This window comes from Coregonus clupeaformis, chromosome 34, assembly GCF_020615455.1.
Source record: "Coregonus clupeaformis isolate EN_2021a chromosome 34, ASM2061545v1, whole genome shotgun sequence".
NCBI lineage: Eukaryota > Metazoa > Chordata > Actinopteri > Salmoniformes > Salmonidae > Coregonus > Coregonus clupeaformis.
Genome location: NC_059225.1, coordinates 9555687 through 9579717, shown reverse-complemented (window position 1 = coordinate 9579717; position 24031 = coordinate 9555687). Strand labels below are relative to the sequence as shown.

The following is a 24031-nucleotide window of genomic DNA, read 5'->3' as shown; positions in this document are numbered from 1 at the left end:
AGTTGTAGCCAATTAGTAGGCCGATGTCACAGCTCTGCAGAGGAGCAATTTCATCTGCAATGTGCTCAAGATGAGACCATGCCTTGGCAGTCTCTGGTGTGGGAATATGATCTCTGTTTGCAGGGATGAATTCTCTTGAGTAAGTTACTGGCAGGTAGATTATCTTATCGGAGTAGAATCCTCTTATTTGTAGATCAGTCAGCCTTCTGCTAGGCACCACTGTATTTCTTGAAGCCATTGTGGAGAGCTTTAACTGGACTGGTTCATTTTTAGTGTGAAGCACCTTTGCTGTCTCTTCAAGGATGAAGGTCGTGTCACTCTGTGTATCTAGAAGAGCGTACACAAGAACTTCATGATTTGGCTTACTTGTAGTGGACAACCACACAGGAATGACTGAGGATGTATGGGTGCCTTTAACATTCTGGATAACTCTGTTAGATGTTACCTCGCGTGGTGGTTTTGTCACCCTCTCTTGTGAACGATCTGTCGTTCCTTCTCTTGACTTGTCACTCTCCATTTCTCCATCAGTCCTTGTTGACATTCCTCTTTCTTTGCTGCGATTATCGTGTAGGCAGGTTGGATGTCCTTTCTCACAAGTATCACAGATCCTTCTATTTTCACACTCCTTTGAGCGATGGCCAGGCTTCAGACAGCCAAAGCACAACTTCATCCCTTGAACAAACTTGACTCGCTCAGAGATGGTTTTATTCATAAATTTCCAACACTTGTGTAGACTGTGACCTGACTTCTCACAAAAAACACAGCTTGTGGAGGAAGCTTTTCATCTGAGTTAGTTGCTAGTACCTTTGCTCCGAGAGCTCTGTTCTTTAAAACCTTGATCTGCTCACCTTCAGCAGGTTTCAGAGCATGGAGAGATGTTATTGGGTTATTAGCAATCTTAGCTTCACGTGTGAGAAACTTTACAAACTGCTGGAAGCTTGAGAATGTGTGACTGTCTTCCTCCGCTTCTATGACCTTTCAGTTCCATCTCGAGGTCAGCCAGTCTGGAAGCTTTGCAAGTAACTTCTGGTTCTCATTGCAGTCATTAAGTACTTCGAGGCCTCTGATCTGAGTCATAGCAGCCTCACAGCTCCGAAGAAAATCAGCAAACTCTTGAAGTTCGATACTGCCTTTGGAGCTTATCTTGGGCCATGCCTCCAGCTTATCTCTGAATGCTTTGGCTATGAGGAATGGATTTCCATATCTTTCCTCGAGAATCATCCATGCTGCGTGATAGGCTGACTCTGAACCAAGCAGGAAGTAGCTCTCTATAGCCTTTTTAGCAGGTCCACCCACATACTTTCGCAAGTAATATATATTTTCTTCGGCTGGAATGTTTTTCCGATCAATGAGTGTCTGAAATGAAACCTTCCAGTCATTGAATCTGAGTGGGTCGCCATTGAATATTGTTGGTTCAGGTATAGGAAGACGACCTGCACTGATGGACTCTGCAAGTGCTCTAACAAGAGCTGCTGTGCTGTCATCCTGTTTTGAATGTGCCCGGTCTTGTGGTGAAGAATGGTGCTGCAACAGATTATTTTCATGTTTAACTTCTTCCTTTTCCTTCATACAGACACTTTGATGGAGTAGACTGCTTATTTCTTTATCTGAGCACTCACTCTGATCATACACTCGCTGACGTGCCTTAGCAGCCTTTAACCTTTTAACTGTCTCTAGTCGCTCCAGTTGTCTCCACTTTGCATCTAGCACCTTTTGTCTCTCTGCAGCTTCAGCTTCAAGCCTTTCCAATTCCTCAATGCAACACTCTTGTTCTAGTAGTACTTCTAGAGTAGCTTCATTGGCAGCAACTTCAGCAGCGGCATCTTGTCAGCTAACAGAAATCTGACTTGAATGTCTGGAGCTGCTTTGAGCATGAGAGGACTTAGTGCATTGGGATTTGATACTTATCTTGTCTGAGACTACAGACTTGAATATAGACGATGTCGCCCTGTTGCCTCGTTGTTCATCTCCTCCACCGTTATCTGCTGTCTCCAAACGATCTTTTGCAGTTTGGATGATCTTCCTGGTTACTGCATCACAGGTGTCAATTCTGCGACGTGTGTCATGGTCAGGGTTGTCTATGCGCCTTAACTCATCATAAGCAATGTTCAGATTCTCTGAGGCAGCACTTATTTTGCTTATGTGTTCATGTAGCAGGTTGTTTGAGCATTGTCCACTCAAAGCTTGCTTGGCGTCTTTAGCAATAGCCTTCCACTCCTCATAGCTCACAGTGAAACGGTGAGCAAATCGTCTTATTTGCTCATTGTACAGTTCTTGGCCCTTTTCTGTTAACTTTCGGTCTCTTTGGCTTCTTCGTGGTTCTTGTGAGGAAGTGTGGTCGTTAGCTCTTGTGCCTCTAGTAGCCTGTGGTTGCATGTCTATGCACTGCTGCTCTATACTTTCACCTACATTAACGTGCTTTCTCCCAGAGGTAAGACTAGGCTCTGACATTGTTACTTGGTGTACTTAAATTTGGGTTAAATCTAATTTGGCCTGTAGCTAAGTGATTCAGCTCCCATTAGCTATTCACATTTATACTATTTTTACCACTAATATTATTTTTTAGAACATATTCACATCTACTTCACACAAATCAATATCACGTTGTTCTATGAAATGCAAAATTCAGTCTCTTGGTTGTAGCTTAGTTAACACTTAAACATACACACAACTATACCGTATGAATATGAAGGCAAAAATGTGTCAGTCTCTTGTGGGAAATAGTTTAAGCTTCTTTGCATCAGCTGGATTCATGGTAAGGCGCCTGGATTCTTCTGTGGATGCTGCGGCTGTGTAAATGTCAGGAGCAGATGCACACTCTTGGATGTAGAGATGTCCCTTCTTGTCCATGGATCACGGCTCTTTGGTACTGTCTTCCTCGTCTACTCATGCAGAGCAGATGAGTTCTCACTGTAGCTCCTCCAGTGACAGGCATGAGGCAAGAGGTCTTGATTTGAATACAGGGCTTTAATGCTGGTCAACCCGTGAGAACTCATTGCTGCTTATCACACAGAGGTGCTAAACATCCTTTTAAATGTCCTTTATCTTCTTCTGTATACTTTCTTTGTAAGTATGCACTTAAACACGATAACAGTGGAAAAATAATTCGCTTTTTTTTGCGGTAAAGTTTCCTCGGTGCGTCGCTAAAGGCGCTCGGGTGACAACACTCGGGCGGAACCAATAATTAGTTCCGTCTTGCTGTAAACGTACTATTCAGAAGAAATTAAATAATAAAAAGTGCAAATACATAAAATAACTAAAGTGCTAATACATTAAATAAACTGGCGACAGAGGCAGTTACAACCTGGTTCAGTCTGCTTTTCAAAAGACACTGGGAGACAAATTCACTTTTCAGCAGGACAATAACCTAAAACACAAGGCCAAATATACACCAGAGTTGCTTACTAAGACAACATTGAATGTTCCTAAGTGGCATTGTTACAGTTTCAATCGGCATGAAAATCTATTGCAAGACTTGAAAATGGCTGTCTAGCAATGATTAACAACCAAATTGAAAGAGCTTGAAGAATTGTTTTAAGAATGATGTGCAAATGTTGTACAATCCAGGTGTGCAAAGCTCTTAGAGACTTACCCAGAAAGACTCACAGCTGTAATCGCTGCAAAATGTGCATTGACTCAGGGGTGTGAATGCTTAAGCAAATTAAATATTTCTGTATTTAATTTTCAATAAAACTCCAAACTTTTCTAAAAACATATTTTCACTTTGTTATTATGGGTTATTGTGTGTAAATGGGTGAGAAAACAAATACATAATCAATGTTTTATTCAGGCATTAACACAACAAAATGTGGAATAAGTCAAGGGGTATGAATACTTTCTGAAGGCCCTGAGTATACCAAACATTAGGAACACCTTCCTAATATTGAGTTGCACCCCCTTTTGCCTTCAGAACAGCCTCAATTCATTGGGGCATGGACTCAACAAGGTGTCAAGCGTTCCACAGGGTTGCTGACCAATGTTGACTCCAATGCTTCCCACAGTTGTGTCAAGTTGGCTGGATGTCCTTTAGATGGAGGATCATTGTTGATACACACAGGAAACTGTTAAGTGCGAAAAAACCCAGCAGTGTTGCAGTTCTTGATACAAACCGGTGCGCCTTGCACCTACTACCACACCTTGTTCAAAGGCACTTAAATTTTTTTGTCTTGCCCAATCACCCTATAAATGGCACACATACACAATCCATGTCTCAGTTGTCTCAAGGCTTAAAAATCCTTCTTGAACTTGTCTCCTCCCCTTCATCTACACTGATTGAAGTGGATTAAACAAGTGACATCAATAAGGCATCATAGATTTAACCTGGATTCACCTTGTCAGTCTGTCATGAAAAGCGCAGTAAGATACTTCTAAATGTTGGTTCTGATCTATCACCTAATACCTACTCATATATCCATTGACAGTATTCGGTAGCCTGAACTGCATGCAGACACGTCTTTTCATCGTATTATTTTACATTTTACCCACATATAGGAAAAGCAGTTTCCACAAAACTGAAATGAGCTTGTTAGTCCCTTTTCTGTCAGTCCCACCATATCCCCATCCCCACCATATTGCAGCATCAGCATAGTGTAGTGTCCAATAGTCCATACTTTCTCTCTTCTCTCTCTGAATCATCTGGTCCCTCCACCTCTCAATTCCTGACCCTGTCCTCCAGAGCCTTCAGCTCTCCCTCCACCTGTTGGGGAGGTCGGCTCTCAACTGCTGGGTAAAGTACACCCTCGGCTCCTGGGTCTCCTTCTCCCAGAAGGCCTTGGGTAGGTCGAAGAGGTTTTTTTTTTCTAGAAGGGATACAGCTTTTGACAAAATTGACTTTTCCTAGCAGGTTGGTTTAAAGCAATTTATGCAGCAGGTTCGGATAATTAACGTAGCAGGTTAGGAAAATTAGATTGATGTAAAGAAAAGGGTTAGGGTTAGCTGAAATGATAAAAAAATTCAACTTTTGACATTAATTTGACAAAAAATGTATCCCATCTACACATCATCGTCGAAGAGGGTGCCCATGTACACCTTGCCACCCAGGCCCTGCAGGTCGCTGGCTCCTTCCTGTGGCACCACGGCCATGCTATTTTCATGAAATTTCAATAAGAAGTCATTTTGGGAGTAGGGCCCAATTACCGAACGGCCCCAGATAGCATATGATAGCAAAATGTGTTGAATATCAGGACATTTGCTTAAAAACAGCAACATTTCTGATCAGCTTCAGGACAAAATGTGTGGAATAGCATTATAAAACTCTACATTTTTCTCTCTGCACCATGGCAAAATGGGTTTAAATATAGTAAGTAAACTCCTGGGGGGAAATAGACCTCAAAGAGGAAGTGAAGCAAGAAACAGGAAGTTAGTGCAGTAGAAGTTGAGTGGTGTGTGAGAATCAGTCAGATACAATTATAGTTACTCTGTTACATACCAAGTCTGTTTTTCATGTAAAAAAATTATGTGAGAACCATATGTTTTGTATCGAACTCAAATGTAACTTTTTTTTTTGTCTTAAAGAAATTAATAGTGGATTTTGGTTCATGATTTAACTATATGTTTTAATCCCACATACATTCCCATTGAAGCCTGGGAGACAGGGGAGAGGGAGATGGTTATATTACCTAAAGTTTCCTTTATTATATTTATTGATGTTTCAGGGGAGGACTTAGCAATTTCGGGGCCTGTTTCAACATGCTGTTGAGGTGTTCTTCTACCCCCCATTAAGTCACATTTAATTAAATGTATAGGCCATATAAAGCTGTTGAATCAGTGGATAAAACATAATTTGTCTTTAGAACCATTTCATTTGAAACTGGTGGAACATGATTAAGGCCACCTCTGCAATGTCTCAAGTGACAGAAACAGAAGGTTCATTAGCAGAGCAGAAGGTTCATTAGAAAATGGAAATGTTCTGAGCACTTATTTATGCATACAGTGTTTTCACAGCTGACAAGGACACCCAGTACATAGACTATTCAAGCATCCTGTTATACAAATACTGTAGTATTCTTTTGAAATAATTTCTCACACACTTATTAGGAAGTACGTCACTGATGAGATGTGAGATGTGTCACATAAATTTCAGCACTTTAGTTTGTCAGACCACACTATGGGTGTGTGATAGTCTCTCCTGTGGACCGTTTACATCATTGGAAGGCAAGTGTCGACTTCTTTACTATCTTATCTTTACATTTTAATGTTCCGATTAAATTTAGGAAATGAATTACAAGTAATGAGATTCAATATGTTCAAAGTACTGTTATCCGTTCATGTTTTAGCTTCACAACTGAAAGACATACACAACATGACCAAAAGTACAGTGGGGAGAACAAGTATTTGATACACTGCCGATTTTGCAGGTTATCCTACTTACAAAGCATATAGAGGTCTGTAATTTTTATCATAGGTACACTTCAACTGTGAGAGACGGAATCTAAAACAAAAATCCAGAAAATCACATTGTATGATTTTTAAGTAATTAATTTGCATTGTATTGCATGACATACGTATTTGATCACCTACCAACCATTAAGAATTCCGGCTCTCACAGACCTGTTAGTTTTTCTTTAAGAAGCACTCCTGTTCTCCACTCATTACCTGTATTAACTCTACCTGTTTGAACTCGTTACCTGTATAAAAGACACCTGTCCACACACTCAATCAAACAGACTCCAACCGGTCAATCACCCTCGGTCTGGGGCTCCATGCAAGATCTCACCTCGTGGGGCATCAATGATCATGAGGAAGGTGAGGGATCAGCCCAGAACTACACGGCAGGGGCCTAGCCCGAACCATGAAAAACAGCCCCAGACCTTTATTACTCCTCCACCAAACTTTACAGTTGGCACTAGGCATTTGGTCAGGTAGCGTTCTCCTGGCATCCGTCAAACCCAGATTCGTCCGTCAGACTGCCAGATGGTGAAGCGTGATTCATCACTCCAGAGAACGCGTTTCCACTCCTCCAGAGTCCAACGGCGACGAGCTTCAGACCACTCCAGACGATTCTTGGCATTGCGCATGGTGATCTTAGGCTTGTGGGCGGCTGCTCGGCCATGAAAACTCATTTCATGAAGTTCCCGACGAACAGTTCTTGTGCTGACGTTGCTTCCAGAGGCAGTTTGGAACTCGTTAGTGAGTGTTGCAACCGAGGACAGACAATTTTTACCAGCTACCCACTTCAGCACTCGGCGGTCCTGTTCTGTGAGCTTGTGTGGCCTACCACTTCGCGGCTCAGCCGTTGTTGCTCCTAGACGTTTCCACTTCTCAATAACAGCACTTACAGTTGACCGGGGCAGCTCTAGCAGGGCAGAAATTGGACCTATGACGGTGCCACGTTGAAAGACACTGAGCTCTTCAGCATTGCCATTCTACTGCCAATTGTTGTCTATGGAGATTGCATGGTTGTGTGCTCAATTTATAGCCAAATCCACTCATTTGTTGGGGTGTCCACATACTTATGTGTATATAGTGTATTTGATATGGGGATTGTTCAATGCAATGTGTTGTGTGAGTTAAGATATTCTACCAGTAAGTGTGTGTTTGTCCTGTTTCAGGTGATCAGTAGTGTGTGAGTTCTCACATGGCTTGTCCTGAGAACATGTTTTTTCTCATTGGCCTCTTTATGTCAGGTGAGTCTTCCACACAGCAACAACTAGTTATGAATCAGACAGAGGAATAAGCACAAGTCATGATATTTCATGGTATGAGCTATATTCCCATCTGTCTCAATGTGTAGAAAAGTGTACAGTTGACTCCTGATAATGTAGAGGGTTCTTTGCACAGTGCTGATATTCTCTTATTCTTAAACAAACTTTAAACTTTAGAAAATGACACAGACACTGAGTATATGTAAAATATCTTTAGTTATGCAATTGTAGGCAGACGTTAATATTGAGTCAACAGTGAAATGTAGCTCTTCATAAGTTCTGCAAAGTGTCCAAAACAATCTCTGCTTTTCGTACATGCACGCCCCTCCCTGGCAGATCAGGAGCCACCTTGTTTTCTTCTTGTGGCTATGTGTAAGCAACAAGAAATTGAAACAATACAGGTCTCTGTTCCTCAAGTTTATCTCTATCCCATGTCCTTGACTACACGCCCAGACCAGCTGCAGGGAGCTGGAGGGAACCATCCTTACGAAAAGCACAGCATTGGTAGTTAAGAAATGTCTCTGCTATTGTTAAGCATATTAATTGTTAACTATTAATATTAAACAAATCAGGTAAATACGTGATCTTTCTCTCACAGCATAATAGATAATATATTCCCCATTAATAAGTATAGTTTAATAGTCTGGATTCAATGCTGGATGAATGCTCCAGTTTAGGGCATGGAGTCACGACATCAAGAATCACCTGTACATTGAAATGAGTTCATATGTTTTGCTGCAGAGGCAGAATATTGGGAGAGAGTGACTGTACTGAAAAGATCACAGAACCTCCCTGATGTTGTCTTTTATGTTGCAGGTGTTTTGGCCTTTTTTGGCGAACGAGGTTTGATCGCCACAATGCCAGATAGACTGGATGTACTGACTGGCTCCTGTGTGCAAATCCCATGTGCATTTGAAATTCCTAACCAAAAGGACTATACATTTAACAGCACAATACTTACCTTTGGAGTGTGGATTAAAGAATCACCACAGTTTGCTCAGAGTCCGAACAATGTGATATTTAACAGTAGTAAGACGGACAACAGATATCAAGGGAACATAACTGGAAACATGTCCCAGAAGAACTGCACCACAGTCTTCTTCAATGTAACCACCAGTTACTCTGATAAATACTTATTCAGGATTGACAGTCAACCATACCGTGCAACAGACCCAGACAAGTCTGTTAATATAGATGTCAGGGGTAAGAGACAATTTAACTGTTTACCAACTATTTTGTCCAGTTTAGATTCCTTGCATCAAAGATAAGAGTAGAACAAGTGGACAGTTTAGCTATTAGTGTAAAATATATTTATCTGCAATGTATTACAGATTTGCCTCCCAGCCCCATCATTACTGTCTCAGGTGAGGTGAAGGAAGAGACCCCTGTCAGTTTGAACTGCTCTGCTGTCGCTCCCTGTCCCGAACACCCCCCTGAGCTGACATGGACCCTCCCAACACAGTTCACACCTGAGAACCAACTGCAGGAGAATCCAGACCAAACCAAATCAGTTCTCTCCATAGTGAACTTCACTCCGTCATACCTTCATCATGAGAAAAACATCACTTGTACTGCAGTCTACCCAGTAGGGACAATCAACAAGACAGCTGAACATACCATGATGCTTAACGTTTCATGTAAGATTTAGTCACAGTTTCCTGTAGAATAGATCATTCTATCATGTTTTCACTGATGATATTCATAGAGTGGTTTTGATTAGACTGTTCAATATACCACATCCAGATACATTCTAAATGAACCCCTCTCCCTCAGTCTCTCCTAAGGACACCTCAGCCTCCATCAGTCCAGCTGGTCCAGTATTAGTGGGCAGCTGTGTTAATCTGACCTGCAGCAGTACAGCCAACCCTCCTGTGACAAACTTCACCTGGTTCAATATCAGTGGGGGTAAACCAACACAGGTAGCATCTGGACAGAGTTACTGGTCAGTTTAATTGACATTGTCATTGACATCCCCTCAGTATGTGTTGTGTAACCTGCTGACTTTAGAGTTTTACAAATGACTGAGCTTAGAACTTTACACCTGTTCCTCTCTCTGTGTTCTCTCCACAGAACTCGCCGGTTGGGACGGTGTGTGTTAACCAGACCACAGCCGGAGAGAAACCAGAGGAACCTGCAGAAGACCAGCCTGAAGAGATCCACTATGGTGACATAGACTTCTCCAAACTACGGCCCAAAGAGACCCCAGCTGCAGCCCAGGACAGGAACAGGGTCCAGGGGCAGGAGAGTGAGTACGCTGAAGTCAATGTGACCAGGAGAGGGCCCCAGGAACCACACCTTAACTACATAGATGGGCTTTATGCACAAGTGAATAAAAGAGGTGCATTTTAAGTATTTGGGGTATATACAGTATGTCTTGTGTGCACTGAGCTCCAACAGTACTGGGACAGTGCCATTTATTTAACTTTTTAGAATCTGTTCTCCAGAACTTTTGATTTGAAATGAAACATTGACTATGAGGTTAAAAAGCATACTGTCAGCTTTAATTCCAGGGTATTTTAATCCATATCGGGTGAACTGTTTAGAAATTACAGCACGTTTTGTACATAGTCCCCCCATTTTTAGGGGACCAAAAGTATTGGGACAAATTCACTTATGTGTATTAAAGTAGTAAAATGTGTATTTGGTCCCATATTAGCACACAATGACAACATCGAGCTTGTGACTCTACAAACTTGTTGGATGCATTTGCTGTTTGTTTTGGTTGTGTTTCAGATTATTTTGTGCCCAATAGAAATTCATGGTAAATAATGTATTGTGTCATTTTGCAGTCACTTTTATTGTAAATAAGAATAGAATATGTTTCTAAACACTTCTACTGTACATTAATGTGGATGCTACCACGATGACGCATAATCCTAAATGAATTGTGAAAAATGATGAGTGAGAAAATATCATACTCCCCCCCAAAAAAATGCTAACCTCCCATGTTATTGCAATGGTGAAAGGTTAGCATGTCTTGGGGGTATGATATTTGTGACTCTCTGAACAAAAGAGAAGAGAAATCATTGATAAAGTCAATCATAAATCAATCTGGATTAATACAAGTTGCAACAGGGAAACAACTTCCAGCATAGAAGCAGAGATCATGTCTAACTGGCCTCTTGGAGTCCAGCCCTTTATATCCTAATCAGACACACAAATGTTCTGTCAACACCAGCCTGAGAGGCTTGTAGGAAGTCAAAAGAAAAGGCAGTGGCTTTGTCAGCTACTACAGAATCAGTGTTTCACAGAATACAATAATAATCAGTGTGTCCTCGGTCCTTGGACCTCCAGTCTGGAGTCAATCACTATCAACAGTTATGAGTTTAATCCATAACATACAGCATTGATTCTAGTGACCATCATCCCAAGTGTTAGAAACAGAATACTGGAAATCACGTGTTACAGAAAGGGAAACTATATCAATATTGCAAACATTATGTTAATTACTCTAACCTGAATGTGAACTTTATTCATCTTAAATATTCCATTACATATATATTTTTAATGTATATATTTTGGGGAGTTATGTCAGTTTTTATGTTGTGTTGATCAAGAGACACAATTGAGGCTGAAATTGATGTTTGTTTATTAATTGCACTGTAATAAAAACTTTACATTACATTTCCATGAAGTCTCAGTTTTATTGGTCCAACATGTTGCATGTCTCATTAGATCATAATGATTTTTATTGGAAATAATACAAAAGTGAGAAGAAATGCTAATGAATCTTTCCCCCTGAGCCAACCAGATGTATTTCCTCCACATGTTCGTAGCCAATGGCCATTTATTAATCCCAGGGACATGTGAGCAAATAAAAGGATATTGAGGTAACATTCTGCAAGAAATGTTGAAATTAATATGGATATTAAAGCTTGTCATGATTAGATAAGATTCTTTGGGCTATAGCTTGTAAACATCCAATGCCGTTATACTTCATTGCACGATGTCATTAAGGTACTGCTAAACACTGATTCTGCTCTATCACCCAATATCTACTCATATAGCCACTGACAGTGTGTGGTAGCATGAACTGCATGCAGACACCTCGTTTCATTGTATGTTCTTACATTTAAATACCCACATATACTCAATGCAAAATTGCAATGTGCTTGTCAGTGATTGTTTTTATCAGTCCCACCCTATCCACATCCCCAACATATTGCAGCATCAGTGTGTAATGTAGTGTCCAATAGTCATAGCTTTCTCTCTTCAAACATTCCCTTCTGATTCAATTCATTCCTGACCCTGTCCTCCAGAGCCTTCAGCTCTCCCTCCACCTGTTGGGGGTAACTGCGCCATTCGTCCAGTTCAAACTGTTAAGGCTTGGTCTGAGCTCCGTTCCATAACCATTTAATGTATTTTTTATATAAATGATCAACTATTACTAATGATTGTCAGCAACAACCAAACGGCCGTGACGACGTTTACACAGGAAGCAAATGAAGGTTAACAAAACAATGTAATTAAATGGATTGATAATGTGGACTATACCAACTGAAGGGAACTAACGATAAATTGGCTGTTGAATATGTGTTGTTATTAGGCCTACTGACGGTCGTGGCTAATATTTAACATGATAGAAATAGGAAACAGAGAAAGTCGGGGTAGCCTGTAATAATAACATTCGAGAGTGACCATCCCTGCAAATTAAAAGGCTGTACAATTTAAATTACACATAATGGCACAGCATTTCACCTTAACAACACCTCACGGCACAACGCCTCTCCCTTTTTGACCTAGATAGTTTGTGTGTATGTATTGATATGTAGGCTATGTGTGCCTTTAAAAAATAAATACAATATGTACTTCTGTCCTTGACTATTAATGTTCTGTATTATGTAATGTTTCATGTTTTGTGTGGAGCCAAGGACGAGTAGCTGCTGCTTTTGCAAAAGCTAATGGGGATCCTAATAAAATACCACATTTCATAAATATTACGGTGGGAAAGTTGATATGTTAATATGCTTTAGTTTGCTGCCTTATGACTGGTTTCACATTTTTCTCCAGTGATTATAAGGTAAAATATATCTAAAACAAGTGTCATTTATATTTACAATTCCCTAATCCAAACGGATTACTCATTTACCTAGCTCTTATCAATAGCTCTTATCATGTTGTAAATTACAATGCATGGAGAATGGTGTTGTTTCGATCGGAAAAAATAAAGTAGATGCTTTTTCCAGTTGGAACCGGTAGATTCGCTAGACCTTATTCATGGTTTCCTCGCGCGTAAAGGTGGTGGAATTATTAGGAAATGAAGTATATGTCAGAATACAGCCTATCTGTAGACACACCGCCACACCTTCATTTATTCAATCTCCACCCATGACGAATAGCAGGTGAATAGCACACTATTCTCATGCTTAAATTCAAGGTCAGAATACACATAGAGGGAAAAGTGTTTTAAGCGCGCTTAACTCCGGTCGGAATCAAGTGCACTGTGACTAGTGTCCAGGACAGTGGCCAGGAATGTAAGATATTTTCTGCCTTATCCGGTTTGTCCATCTGATTAGCCCCACATTGAATGTAGACCCATGTCTCATCATGCCGCATATATTTGAAGTAAACAGCTTGTCTCTGGGCACATTAACATATTGTAACTTTTTTGTGTGTCACTTTTGTTCTTATTGGTTCACAAGAGCAGTTATGAGCTGGTTTCAGCAATGTTTTGAGAGGTAAATATGATAACGCCATTCCAGTCCGACAAATAATAACACTGAAATGACGTTGGTGTCACACAAACACAATCTGGCCATCAATCATGTCATCTCAAGTTTCACGTTTTATTAGTCATATGCACAGGATACACATGGTATACACTGTCCAACGAAATTCTTACTTGCAGGTTCCTTCTCGACAATACAACAACAATAAGAAATACTAAAAGATAAGAATACGAACATAAAGTAAATGGCTCAGTTGAATATACAGTGAGGGAAAAAAGCATTTGATCCCCTGCTGATTTTGTACGTTTGCCCACTGACAAAGAAATGATCAGTCTATAATTTTAATGGTAGGTTTATTTGAACAGTGAGAGACAGAATAAAATAAAGAAAATCCAGAAAAATGCATGTCAAAAATGTTATAAATTGATTAGCATTTTGATGAGGGAAATAAGTATTTGACCCCCTCTCAATCAGAAAGATTTCTGGCTCCCTGGTGTCTTTATTACAGGTAACGAGCTGAGATTAGGAGCACACTCTTAAAGGGAGTGCTCCTAATCTCAGTTTGTTACCTGTATAAAAGACACCTGTCCACAGAAGCAATCAATCAATCAGATTCCAAACTCTCCACCATGGCCAAGACCAAAGAGCTCTCCGCAGGACTGAAATCCTGCAGCGCCCGCAAGGTCCCCCTGCTCAAGAAAGCACATATACATGCCCATCTGAAGTTTGCCAATGAACATCTGAATGATTCAGAGGAGAACTGGGTGAAAGTGTTGTGGTCAGATGAGACCAAAATGGAGCTCTTTGGCATCAACTCAACTCGCCGTGTTTGGAGGAGGAGGAATGCTGCCTATGACCCCAAGAACACCATCCCCACCGTCAAACATGGAGGTGGAAACATTATGCTTTGGGGGTCAGGGGCGGTCTGTTCAATAGGGCGATATGGGCGACGCACTGCCAAACGGGAAAAGGAAGGGAATTTTTTTCTAATCAATTATATCACGGCAACAGTAGTTATCAGTGTTGTAATATAGACTCTGATCTGCCACAGTGCCACACTGCCACTAAATGTCCAATCAGGCGAAAGTCGTGCTTCAAATGGCTCCCCCCCCTTTTGGGGCGATTTCAGTCAGGTTGAAAATCGCCCAGAAGTCTGTCATAGACTCCCATGTAAAATCTATTTTTTTCAAATTTCAGAGCTTTCAATACAATCTCTATGGGTTCCGGGAGGGCTTGCACTTACGCGCTTTCGTCATACGTAACGTAACCATGAACGTAACTAAGAAAATAGCGGTCGATTGTGTCTTTGAAAGAAGTTCCTTTTTGTCGGCGAACAAATGAAGATAAATTGGCAACGAAACAATTAGGACCTCCCAGACCAAATTTAATAATTCAACAGGTTTCTACTAAAGGCGGAAAGTCCTACACCCGAGGATTTTCCAAAAATTGGTACGAACGAAAAAATAACTGCCACTCAACTGGATGAGGGATACAGGCTAGCTGTCCGCCGCCACAACGATGAGGTTAGTGTTGATAATCACAAGTTTACTGGAGAACTGAGACCAAGTAGAGACTTTGGACAGGGTGGATATGGTATAATAAAGGCAGTTTATTCAGAGGTAAAGATATCTGGAATCGCGTGCACGGACCCGTTCGTCAAACTCTTAGGGAGCTACATATATTTTACATCCTGGCCCTACATAGTTCACTATTTGCATCACTTACCAAAATATTACATGTGGTCATATATGCTTGGAAAGTGGAGATGCCATAGAACGTCAAAAAAGTAAACATTGTTGGAGACACATTGCCGTTTTGGAGAAGACATCGCGTTTGCTAGCGAAGAGATTTGTTGTGGCAAATGAACTTGGGCTGGGAATTGCCAGGAACCTCACGATAAGATATATGCATTGCGAGTCTCATGATTCTATACGTATTGCGATTCGATACTGTGATTTTATTGCGCACCATATGTCTGTTGCAGAGGGATCAGAAAGCCATGAGAACGAGTTTTGATCAGTCATGGAAATAAAAGTGCTGAAAACAAATTGGCTCCCAATGTGAAAAGATTGAGAACAAGCTATGAAGGAACAATAATGGTGTTTTGGTGCAGGTACAGCCAACTAGCGCTAAAATATTGCGATATTGTCAATACAGTATATCGTAAAGTATCACTATGTAACTCGATTTCTTTCACCCCAATCCCTCGAATTAACGGTAAATAACTGAATTGTTTGCCCCACATTTAGCTAAGATGATTAGCTAGCCAGCTAAAATGTTTTATTTAGTTAGCAGTCGCATCTACAATAGTTTACTGTCAATAACATGTCTCCAAAAATGACGTGGTGTCTCCAATTGTGTTGACATTTTACAATTGCGATGCGCATCCATGAGTATCCACTTTCTGTAGCTCAGCTGGTAGAGCACGGCGCTTGTAACGCCAAGGTAGTGGGTTCGATCCCCGGGACCACCCATACACAAAAATGTATGCACGCATGACTGTAAGTCGCTTTGGATAAAAGCGTCTGCTAAATGGCATATTATTATTATTATTATTATTATCTGAAGAGAGCCCCGAAACATTGTGTGCAGACATTTTATGCAATAAATGAAGTAGGTTGAATCTAGTAGTTCTGATCTTCTGATTGGTCCTGATGAGTTGGGTGAGGTCCCCTCCAGGCTACTGTCACTGTTGCATTGGCTCTGAGTCGGGTTCTCTGTCTTCAAATGTTCAGCCTAAGAGAGGGGATTTTTGTGTGTGTGTGTGTGTGTTTAACAGTGATGATGTGTGTGTGTGTGTGTGTGTGTGTGTGTTTAACAGTGATGATGTGTGTGTGTGTGTGTTTGTGTGTGTGTGTGTGTGTGTGTCCTCAGAGCAAGAACTCGTGAGTTGGAAGAACTGAGAGGCCTATGGCGTGGGTGTTGTCCTTGGCCACCTGCTGACAAGGCTGACAAGATAGGACCCTTTTGTCCATTGTTATTGGATAGGAACAGAACTTATAACCAGCTCCTGACCTAAATAGATCTTAGCACAACATTTTACTCAACATATCATATTCCATATTCACTATAACAAATATATTTACTACGACATTAGCAAGAACCGCCACATCCTCAGCCGGCTAATCCAGTGTGTGAAGTTTTGCGGAGTGTTTGAGTTAGCTTTGCGAGGCAAAGATGAAACTGAGGGCTCCACCAACCCTGGTAAGCCAACACTTTTGAGATCAGTCAATAAATGCTTCTGGTATTGACTTATATGCTGCCCCTGTCTTCATGTTGTTGCTGGACATATCTTTTTTAAAATGTGTGTAGGTCACCTAAATCATCAGAAAAATTGCCCCCCCTGAGAATTTTTTCAGGAGCCGCCACTGTTGGGGGTGTTTTTCTGCTAAGGGGACAGGACAACTTCACCGCATCAAAGGGACGATGGACGGGGCCATGTACCGTCAAATCTTGGGTGAGAACCTCCTTCCCTTAGCCAGGGCATTGAAAATGGGTCGTGGATGGGTATTCCAGCATGACAATGACCCAAAACACACGGCCAAGGCAACAAAGGAGTGGCTCAAGAAGAAGCACATTAAGGTCCTGGAGTGGCCTAGCCAGTCTCCAGACCTTAATCCCATAGAAAGTCTGTGGAGGTGAGCTGAAGGTTCGAGTTGCCAAACGTCAGCCTCGAAACCTTAATGACTTGGAGAAGATCTGCAAAGAGGAGTGGGACAAAATCCCTCCTGAGATGTGTGCAAACCTGGTGGCCAACTACAAGAAACGTCTGACCTGGCCAACAACGGTTTTGCCACCAAGTACTAAGTCATGTTTTGCAGAGGGGTCATATACTCATTTCCCTCATTAAAATGCAAATCAAATTATAACATTTTTGACATGCGTTTTTCTGGATTTTTGTTGTTGTTTTTCTGTCTCTCACTGTTCAAATAAACCTACCATTAAAATTATAGACTGATCATGTCTTTGTCAGTGGGCAAACGTACAAAATCAGCAGGGGATCAAATACTTTTTTCCCTCACTGTATATATATATATTTAGCATAGTATAATACAGGAAGGCACAATTTATAGTACAATATTTACATGTGTATCAGGGAAGGGGGGATTGGGCGGCAAGTGTTTAAATTGTGCAGTATTAACAATAGTAAATTAGAGTCTGGTAACAGCAGTTGTGATGTGTGTGTCTGATGGCTTGTAGATAGAAACTGTCTCTAAGCCTGTTTGTATCAGACATCATGCTTCAATACTGTCTGCCCAACGGTAAGGGAGTAAACAGATCGTGGCTGGGGTGTGTGGGGTCCTTGATGGTGCTGCTGGACTTCCTCAGGCACCGTTTCAAGTAGATGTCCTGGATGGTTGGGAACACGGCCCCAGTGATGTACTGGGCCGTCTTCACCACCCACTGGAGGGCCTTTCGGTCATGGACGGAGCAATTCCCGTACCAGGCCGTGATGCAGCTGGTCAGGAAGCTCTCGATGGTGCAGCAGTAGTGTTTGGAGATGACCCGGAATGGCATGCCAAATTTCTTCAGCCACCTTAGGAAGAGACGCTGTTGCGCCCTCTTTCTTTGTACTTTTTACACCCTTTTCTCCCCAATTTCATGATATCCAAGTGGTAGTTACAGTCTTGTCCCATCACTGCAACTCCCGTACGGACTCGGGAGAGGCGAAGGTCAAGAGACATGCGTCCTCCGAAACATGACCCTGCCAAGCCGCACTGCTCGCTTAACCCGGAAGCCAGCTGCACCAATGTGTCGGAGGAAACACTGTACAACTGGCGACCGAAGTCAGTGTGCATGCCCCCGGCCCGCCACAAGGAGTCGCTAGAGCGGGATGCGCCCTCTTGACAACAGCGGTGGTGTTGTTGGTCCATGTCAATCATCGGTGATGTGGATGCTGAGGAACTTAAAACTGCTGACTCTCTCTACTGCAGTCCCGTTTATGTGGATCAGGGCGTGTTCCCTCTGCTTCCTGAAGTCAACAATCAATTCCTTTGTTTTGCTGACTTTGAGGGAGAGGTTGTTGGCCTGGCAACACAATGCCAGTTCACTTACCTCCTCCCTAAACGCTGAATCGTCGTTGTTGGTTATCAGGCCTACAACCGTGGTGTCGTCAGCAAACTTGATAATGGAGTTGGTGTTGTGCAAAGCCACACAGTCGTGGGTGAACAGGGAGTACAGCAGAGGGCTGAGGACACCCCTGAGGGTCCCCTGTGTTAACAGTCAGTGTGGAGGGGGTGTTGTTGCCAATCTGCACAGCCTGTGGTCTGCCCGTCAGGAAGTCCAGGATCCAGTTGCAGAGGGTAGTGCTCAGACACAAAACTAAAAGTTTGGAGGGAATAATAGTGTTGAATGCTGAACTATATTCACTCTTTTGAGAGTTTTCCTTACGTCAGCCTTGAAGAGCGAAAGCACCTGTTCGTCCGGAGCAGCGGGAGCTCTCCTGCATGGCTCGGTATTGTCTGCCTCAAAGAGAGCATAGAATGTGTTAAGCTAGTCTGGGAGGGAGGCTTCGGTGGGAACCACACAGCTGGATTTGCCTTTGTAGTCCATGATAGCCTGTAGTCCTTGCCACATGCGTTGCGAGTCTGAGTTGTCGAAAATAGATTTGTATCATTGTTTTGCGTCCCTAATGGATTTACGGAACTCGTACCATCTTTATCAGAAACACTGTGAAAAATCTCGACGTTGTTTTCTGGGGGTGCATAACAAAAAGTCAATGATACAATCTTAAAGGTAATAATATACTAGATCAATATGATGATCTGTTAGCTTCCTGACGACAGGACCCTCTTCGTCCATCAATACACAGACAAGACCCACCACAACCCATTGTTTACTTAACATTTTATTTTCCAATTCAATCAGGTTAGAGTTATTAACATAATTACATTGCTGTTATTGCTTAATAGATAATCTTAAGGAACCAGCAATGTCTAACAACTTATTACTGTTGTCAAGTTATTCATTGTTATTATCATCATCAGTAATATCCATATTATTATTAGATTTGTTTAGAAACTACCAAAGACCTGCAGGGGGAGGTGTTTATTTCCCCCAATTGGCCTTCCTCTGACACCGCCTGATATAGAGGTCCTGGATGGCAGGAAGCTTGGCCCCAGTAAAGTACTGGGCCGTACGCACTGCCCTCTGTAGTGCCTTGCGGTCGGAGGCTGAGCTGTTGCCATACCAGGCAGTGATGCAACCAGTCAGGATGCTCTCGATGGTGCAGCTGTAGAACCTTTTGAGGATCTGAGGATCCATGCCAAATCTTTTCAGTCTCCTTAGGGGGAATATGTTTTGTCGTGCCCTCTTCACGACTGTCTTGGTGTGCTTGGACGATGTTAGTTTGTTGGTGATGTGGACACCAAGGAACTTGAAGCTCTCAACCTGCTCCACTACAGCCCTGTCGATGAGAATGGGGGCGTGCTCGGTTTCCTGTAGTCCACAATCATCTCCTTTGTCTTGATCACGTTGAGGGAGAGGTTGTTGTCCTGGCACCACAAGGCCAGGCCTCTGACCTCCTCCCTATAGGCTGTCTCGTCATTGTCGGTGATCAGGCCTACCACTGTTGTGTCATCTGCAAACTTAATGATGGTGTTGGAGTCGTGCCTGGCCATGCAGTCATGAATGAACAGGAAGACAGGAAGGGACTGAGCACGCACACCTGAGGGGCCCCCGTGTTGAGGATCAGCGTGGCGGATGTGTTGTTACCTACCCTTATCACCTGGGGGCTGCCCTTCAGGAAGTCCAGGATCCAGTTGCAGAGGGAGGTGTTTAGTCCCAGGGTCCTTAGCTTAGTGATGAGCTTTGAGGGCACTATGGCGTTGAACGCTGAGCTGTAGTCAATGAATAGCATACTCACATAGGTGTTCCGTTTGTCCAGGTGTGAAAGGGCAGTGTGGAGCGCAATAGAGATTGCATCATCTGTGGATCTGTTGGGGCGATATACAAATTGGAGTGGGTCTAAGGTTTCTGGGATAATGGTGTTGATTTGAGTGTTCTTGGGCACAGGGACTATGGTGGTCAGCTTGAAACATGTTGGTATTACAGACTCGGACAGGGAGAGGTTGAAAATGTCAGTGAAGACGCTTGCCAGTTGGTCAGCGCATGCTCGGAGTACATGTCCTGGTAATCCGTCTGGCCCCGCGGCCTTGTGAATGTTGACCTGTTTAAAGGTCTTACTCACATCGGCTACGGAGAGTGTGATCACATAGTCATCCCTTTGTAGTCTGTAATAGTTTTCAAGCCCTGCCACATCCGACGAGCGTCGGAGCCGGTGTAGTACGATTCAATCTTAGTCCTGTATTGACTCTTTGCCTGTTTGATGGTTCGTCCGAGGGCATAGCGGGATTTCTGATAAGCGTCCGGGTTAGAGTCCCGCTCCTTGAAAGCGGCAGCTCTACCCTTTAGCTCAGTGCGGATGTTTCCTGTAATCCATGGCTTCTGGTTGTGGTATGTACGTACGGTCACTGTGGGGACGACATCATCGATGCACTTCTTGATGAAGCCAGTGACTGATGTGGTGTACTCCTCAATGCCATCGGAAGAATCCCGGAACATCTTCCAGTCTGTGCTAGCAAAACAGTCCTGTAGCTTAGCATCTGCTTCATCTGACCACTTTTTTATTGACCGAGTCATTGGTGCCTCCTGATTTAGTTTTTGTTTGTAAGCAGGAATCAGGAGGATAGAATGATGGTCAGATTTTCCAAATGGAGGGCGAGGGAGAGCTTTGTACGTGTCTCTGTGTGTGGAGTAAAGGTGTTCTAGAGTTTTTTTTCCTCTGGTTGCACATTTAACATGCTGGTAGAAATGAGGTAAAACGGATTTAAGTTTCCCTGCATTAAAGTCCCCGGCCACTAGGAGCGCCGCCTCTGGATGAGCGTTTTCCTGTTTGCTTATGGCCATATACAGTTCATTGAGTGCGGTCTTAGTGCCAGCATCGGTTTGTGGTGGTAAATAGACAGCTACGAAGAATCTAGATGAAAACTCTCTTGGTAGATAGTGTGGTCTACAGCTTATCATGAGATACTCTACCTCAGGCGAGCAAAACCTCGAGACTTCCTTAGATATTGTGCACCAGCTGTTGTTTACAAATATACATAGACCGCCACCCCTTGTCTTACCAGAGGCTGCCGTTCTATCCTGCCGATACAGTGTAACCCGCCAGCTGTATGTTATTCATGTCATCATTCAGCCACGACTCTGTGAAACATAAGATATTACAGTTTTTAATGTCCCGTTGGTAGGATATTCGTGCCTGTAGTTTGTCCATTTTATTATCAAGCGATCGTAAATTGGCCAATAGTATCGATGGCAAAGGCAGATTAGCCACTCGTTGCCGGCTCCTTACCAGGCACCCCGATCTCCTTCCGAGATATCTCCCTTTCTTTCTACTGCAAATGACGGGGATGAGGGCCCTGTCGGGTGTCTGGAGCAAATCCCTCTCCTCCGACTCATAAAATAACAATTATTTGGCTATGTTCAAGGTAAGTAATCACTGTTCTGATGTCCAGAAGCTCTTTTCGGTCATAAGAGACAGTTGCAGCAACATTATTTACAAAATAAGTTACAAACAATGCGAAAAAACACACAAAATAGCACGGTTGGTTACGAGTCCATAAAATGGCAGCCATCCCCTCCGGCACCATTTGTTATTGGATCAGTGCCTAGGGAGTGCGGGCTTGGGGTGGTTTCTGGACGGGGCTATAATTCAATGCTGCAAACTGTAATAATAATATTTAGCATAGAACTGATACAATATATAAATGTGTGTCCATTTTCTACCATACATTTCTATCTACCCAACGTTTTCTACTCTGAATGCACAGGCACTCTTCCTATACTCTCTACCTATGTCTTCAGCCCAGAGTAAGACTGGTCTGAGAGCCCAGACCATCAAGACGAATGACCCATAAACAGTACTGGCTCCAGGCCACATCTGGAAATTGAATTCATATCATTTTATCACATCCAACCAAGTCTGAGGAACTACAGTACATTCAAATGTCATTTTCTCTCTTTTCTTATTCAACTGATTGTAAGGACTCTTGGGTTTGTCACGAACAGAAGAGGACCCAAGAGCGCAAGTTCAAATTCAGAGTTCTTTATTCAAGGTTACAGGCGGGAAGAGGAGTCCCAGGGGTGTCAGGGGTCTTTCAGGGTCCTCCTGTGGGTACCTGTGCTCCCGGGGGTCACCAAATGTCCGGGGGGTGTCCAGTCCAAGTGCTTAGTGTGTGTGTTCCCCAGTGATGGAGCGGCGTATCGGGCTGAGGGTGGTGAAACGTCTGGGCACGCTCATCTGGTGGTCGGAGACCTGGGGGAACACACACACACAACAGCAATATGAATGGCAGGCAGAAGTACAGATCAGGGCTGGGCAAATATCGTGGTGAGAGACAGAAGGCAGAAACGAGTTACCGGAGGGGGCTGAAGATCGGAGAGTAGTCGAGGTCCAGAAGGCAGGTTGGGATAGACGGGGCAGTAGAACAAGGAGGCAGTCAAGAAAGGATCGGTATCACAAACAGGAGTCAGAGCGCAGACAGGCAGGTTACTGGTCCGGGTTTGAAGACGATCTGACAGGGCTTGGCTGAAAAACAGGGCTTGATATACTGGGAGAGGTAGTGGGGAAATGCAGTTCAGCTGGCAGAGTAATTAGAACAGAGTGAGGCAAGGTGAGGATGGTGAGTGGGAAATGCAGTGCAGCTGGCCAGGTAACAAGAGCAGAGCAGGGCAGGTGGAGCTAGTTAGGCTGAGTAGAGAGAGGGAGGTGAGCAGAGTGGAAGATAATTGAATGCAATTAATGTTGCTACCAGGGAGAGAGAGTGCTCATGACAGGACCCCCCCTCCAAGGGACGGCCCCAGAAGTCCCAAGAACAACATCATGCCGGGAGGGTGGAGGGGAGCAGGCGGCGGGTCAGAACTCCTCCGAGCGGTCCGAGTGAATCTCCTCATCCTCAGAAGGAGCTGGAGGGTCACGGTCGGGGAGACAGGACAGGCACTGAGACAGGAGCAGGGCGGGCCGGACGGCTAGGAACCCCTCTTGGACGGCCCCTACGGATTGCAGGCTGATCAGGATGTAGTCGGTGGAAGTCAGTGATAAGGGTCCGGTCCACTATCCTCCTGGCCGGGATCCAGGTCCTCTCCTCTGGACCATATCCCTCCCAATCAACGAGGTACTGGAGACCCCCTACCCCTTCGCCTAGAGCGGAGCAGCCGCCGGACGGTGAAGACAGGACCGCCATCTACGAGGCGCGGAGGAGGTGGCGCCGGAGCTGCAGGGACCAGGGGACTTTCATGGACCGGCTTGACCTTGGAGACGTGGAAGGTGGGGTGGACCCGCATGGAAGCGGGCAACTGAAGTCGGACCGCCGTTGGACTGATGACTTTCTGCACAGGAAAAGGACCAATGAAGCGAGGGGCCAGCTTTCGTGATACAACCCGCAGCGGCAGATCCCGGGCAGACAGCCAGACCTTCTGACCAACCCGGTAAGTAGGTGCTGGGGTCCTCCGTCGGTTGGCACCGACGGCGTAGCTGGTTCCAGACTTCAGGAGCACAGTGCGAGCCTGGGCCCAAGTGCGGCGGCAGCGGCGGGCATACGCAAGAGCAGACGGACAGGTGGCATCCGCCTCCTGGCTGGCAAACAGTGGAGGTTGATACCCGTAGACACACTGAAAGGGGGAGAGCCCGGTGGAGGAACTGGTGAGTGAATTATGGGC

At 43.6% G+C, this 24031-nt stretch overlaps 1 protein-coding gene across 1 annotated transcript; it reads left to right on the top strand.

Moving 5' to 3' along the window:
• The first annotated feature begins 6099 nt into the window (after positions 1-6099).
• On the top strand, positions 6100-22230 carry LOC121549430 (sialic acid-binding Ig-like lectin 13). Its single transcript, XM_041861238.1, has 7 exons — positions 6100-6153; positions 7551-7625; positions 8460-8846; positions 8975-9280; positions 9417-9562; positions 9714-9888; positions 22178-22230. Exons 2-7 carry the CDS (start codon positions 7577-7579, stop codon positions 22228-22230), a joined length of 1116 nt encoding a protein of 371 aa, XP_041717172.1. The 5' UTR covers positions 6100-6153; positions 7551-7576.
• Positions 22231-24031: the final 1801 nt, after the last annotated feature.

Bases quoted from the DNA above. Each gene is read 5' to 3' on its own strand.
- LOC121549430 (XM_041861238.1), top strand. From the start codon at position 7,577: ATGGCTTGTCCTGAGAACATGTTTTTTCTCATTGGCCTCTTTATGTCA. The intron at 7,626-8,459 runs GTGAGTCTTCCA...TTTATGTTGCAG, and splicing joins CATTGGCCTCTTTATGTCAG to GTGTTTTGGCCTTTTTTGGC. The intron at 9,889-22,177 runs GTGAGTACGCTG...CTATGTCTTCAG, and splicing joins CAGGGTCCAGGGGCAGGAGA to CCCAGAGTAAGACTGGTCTG.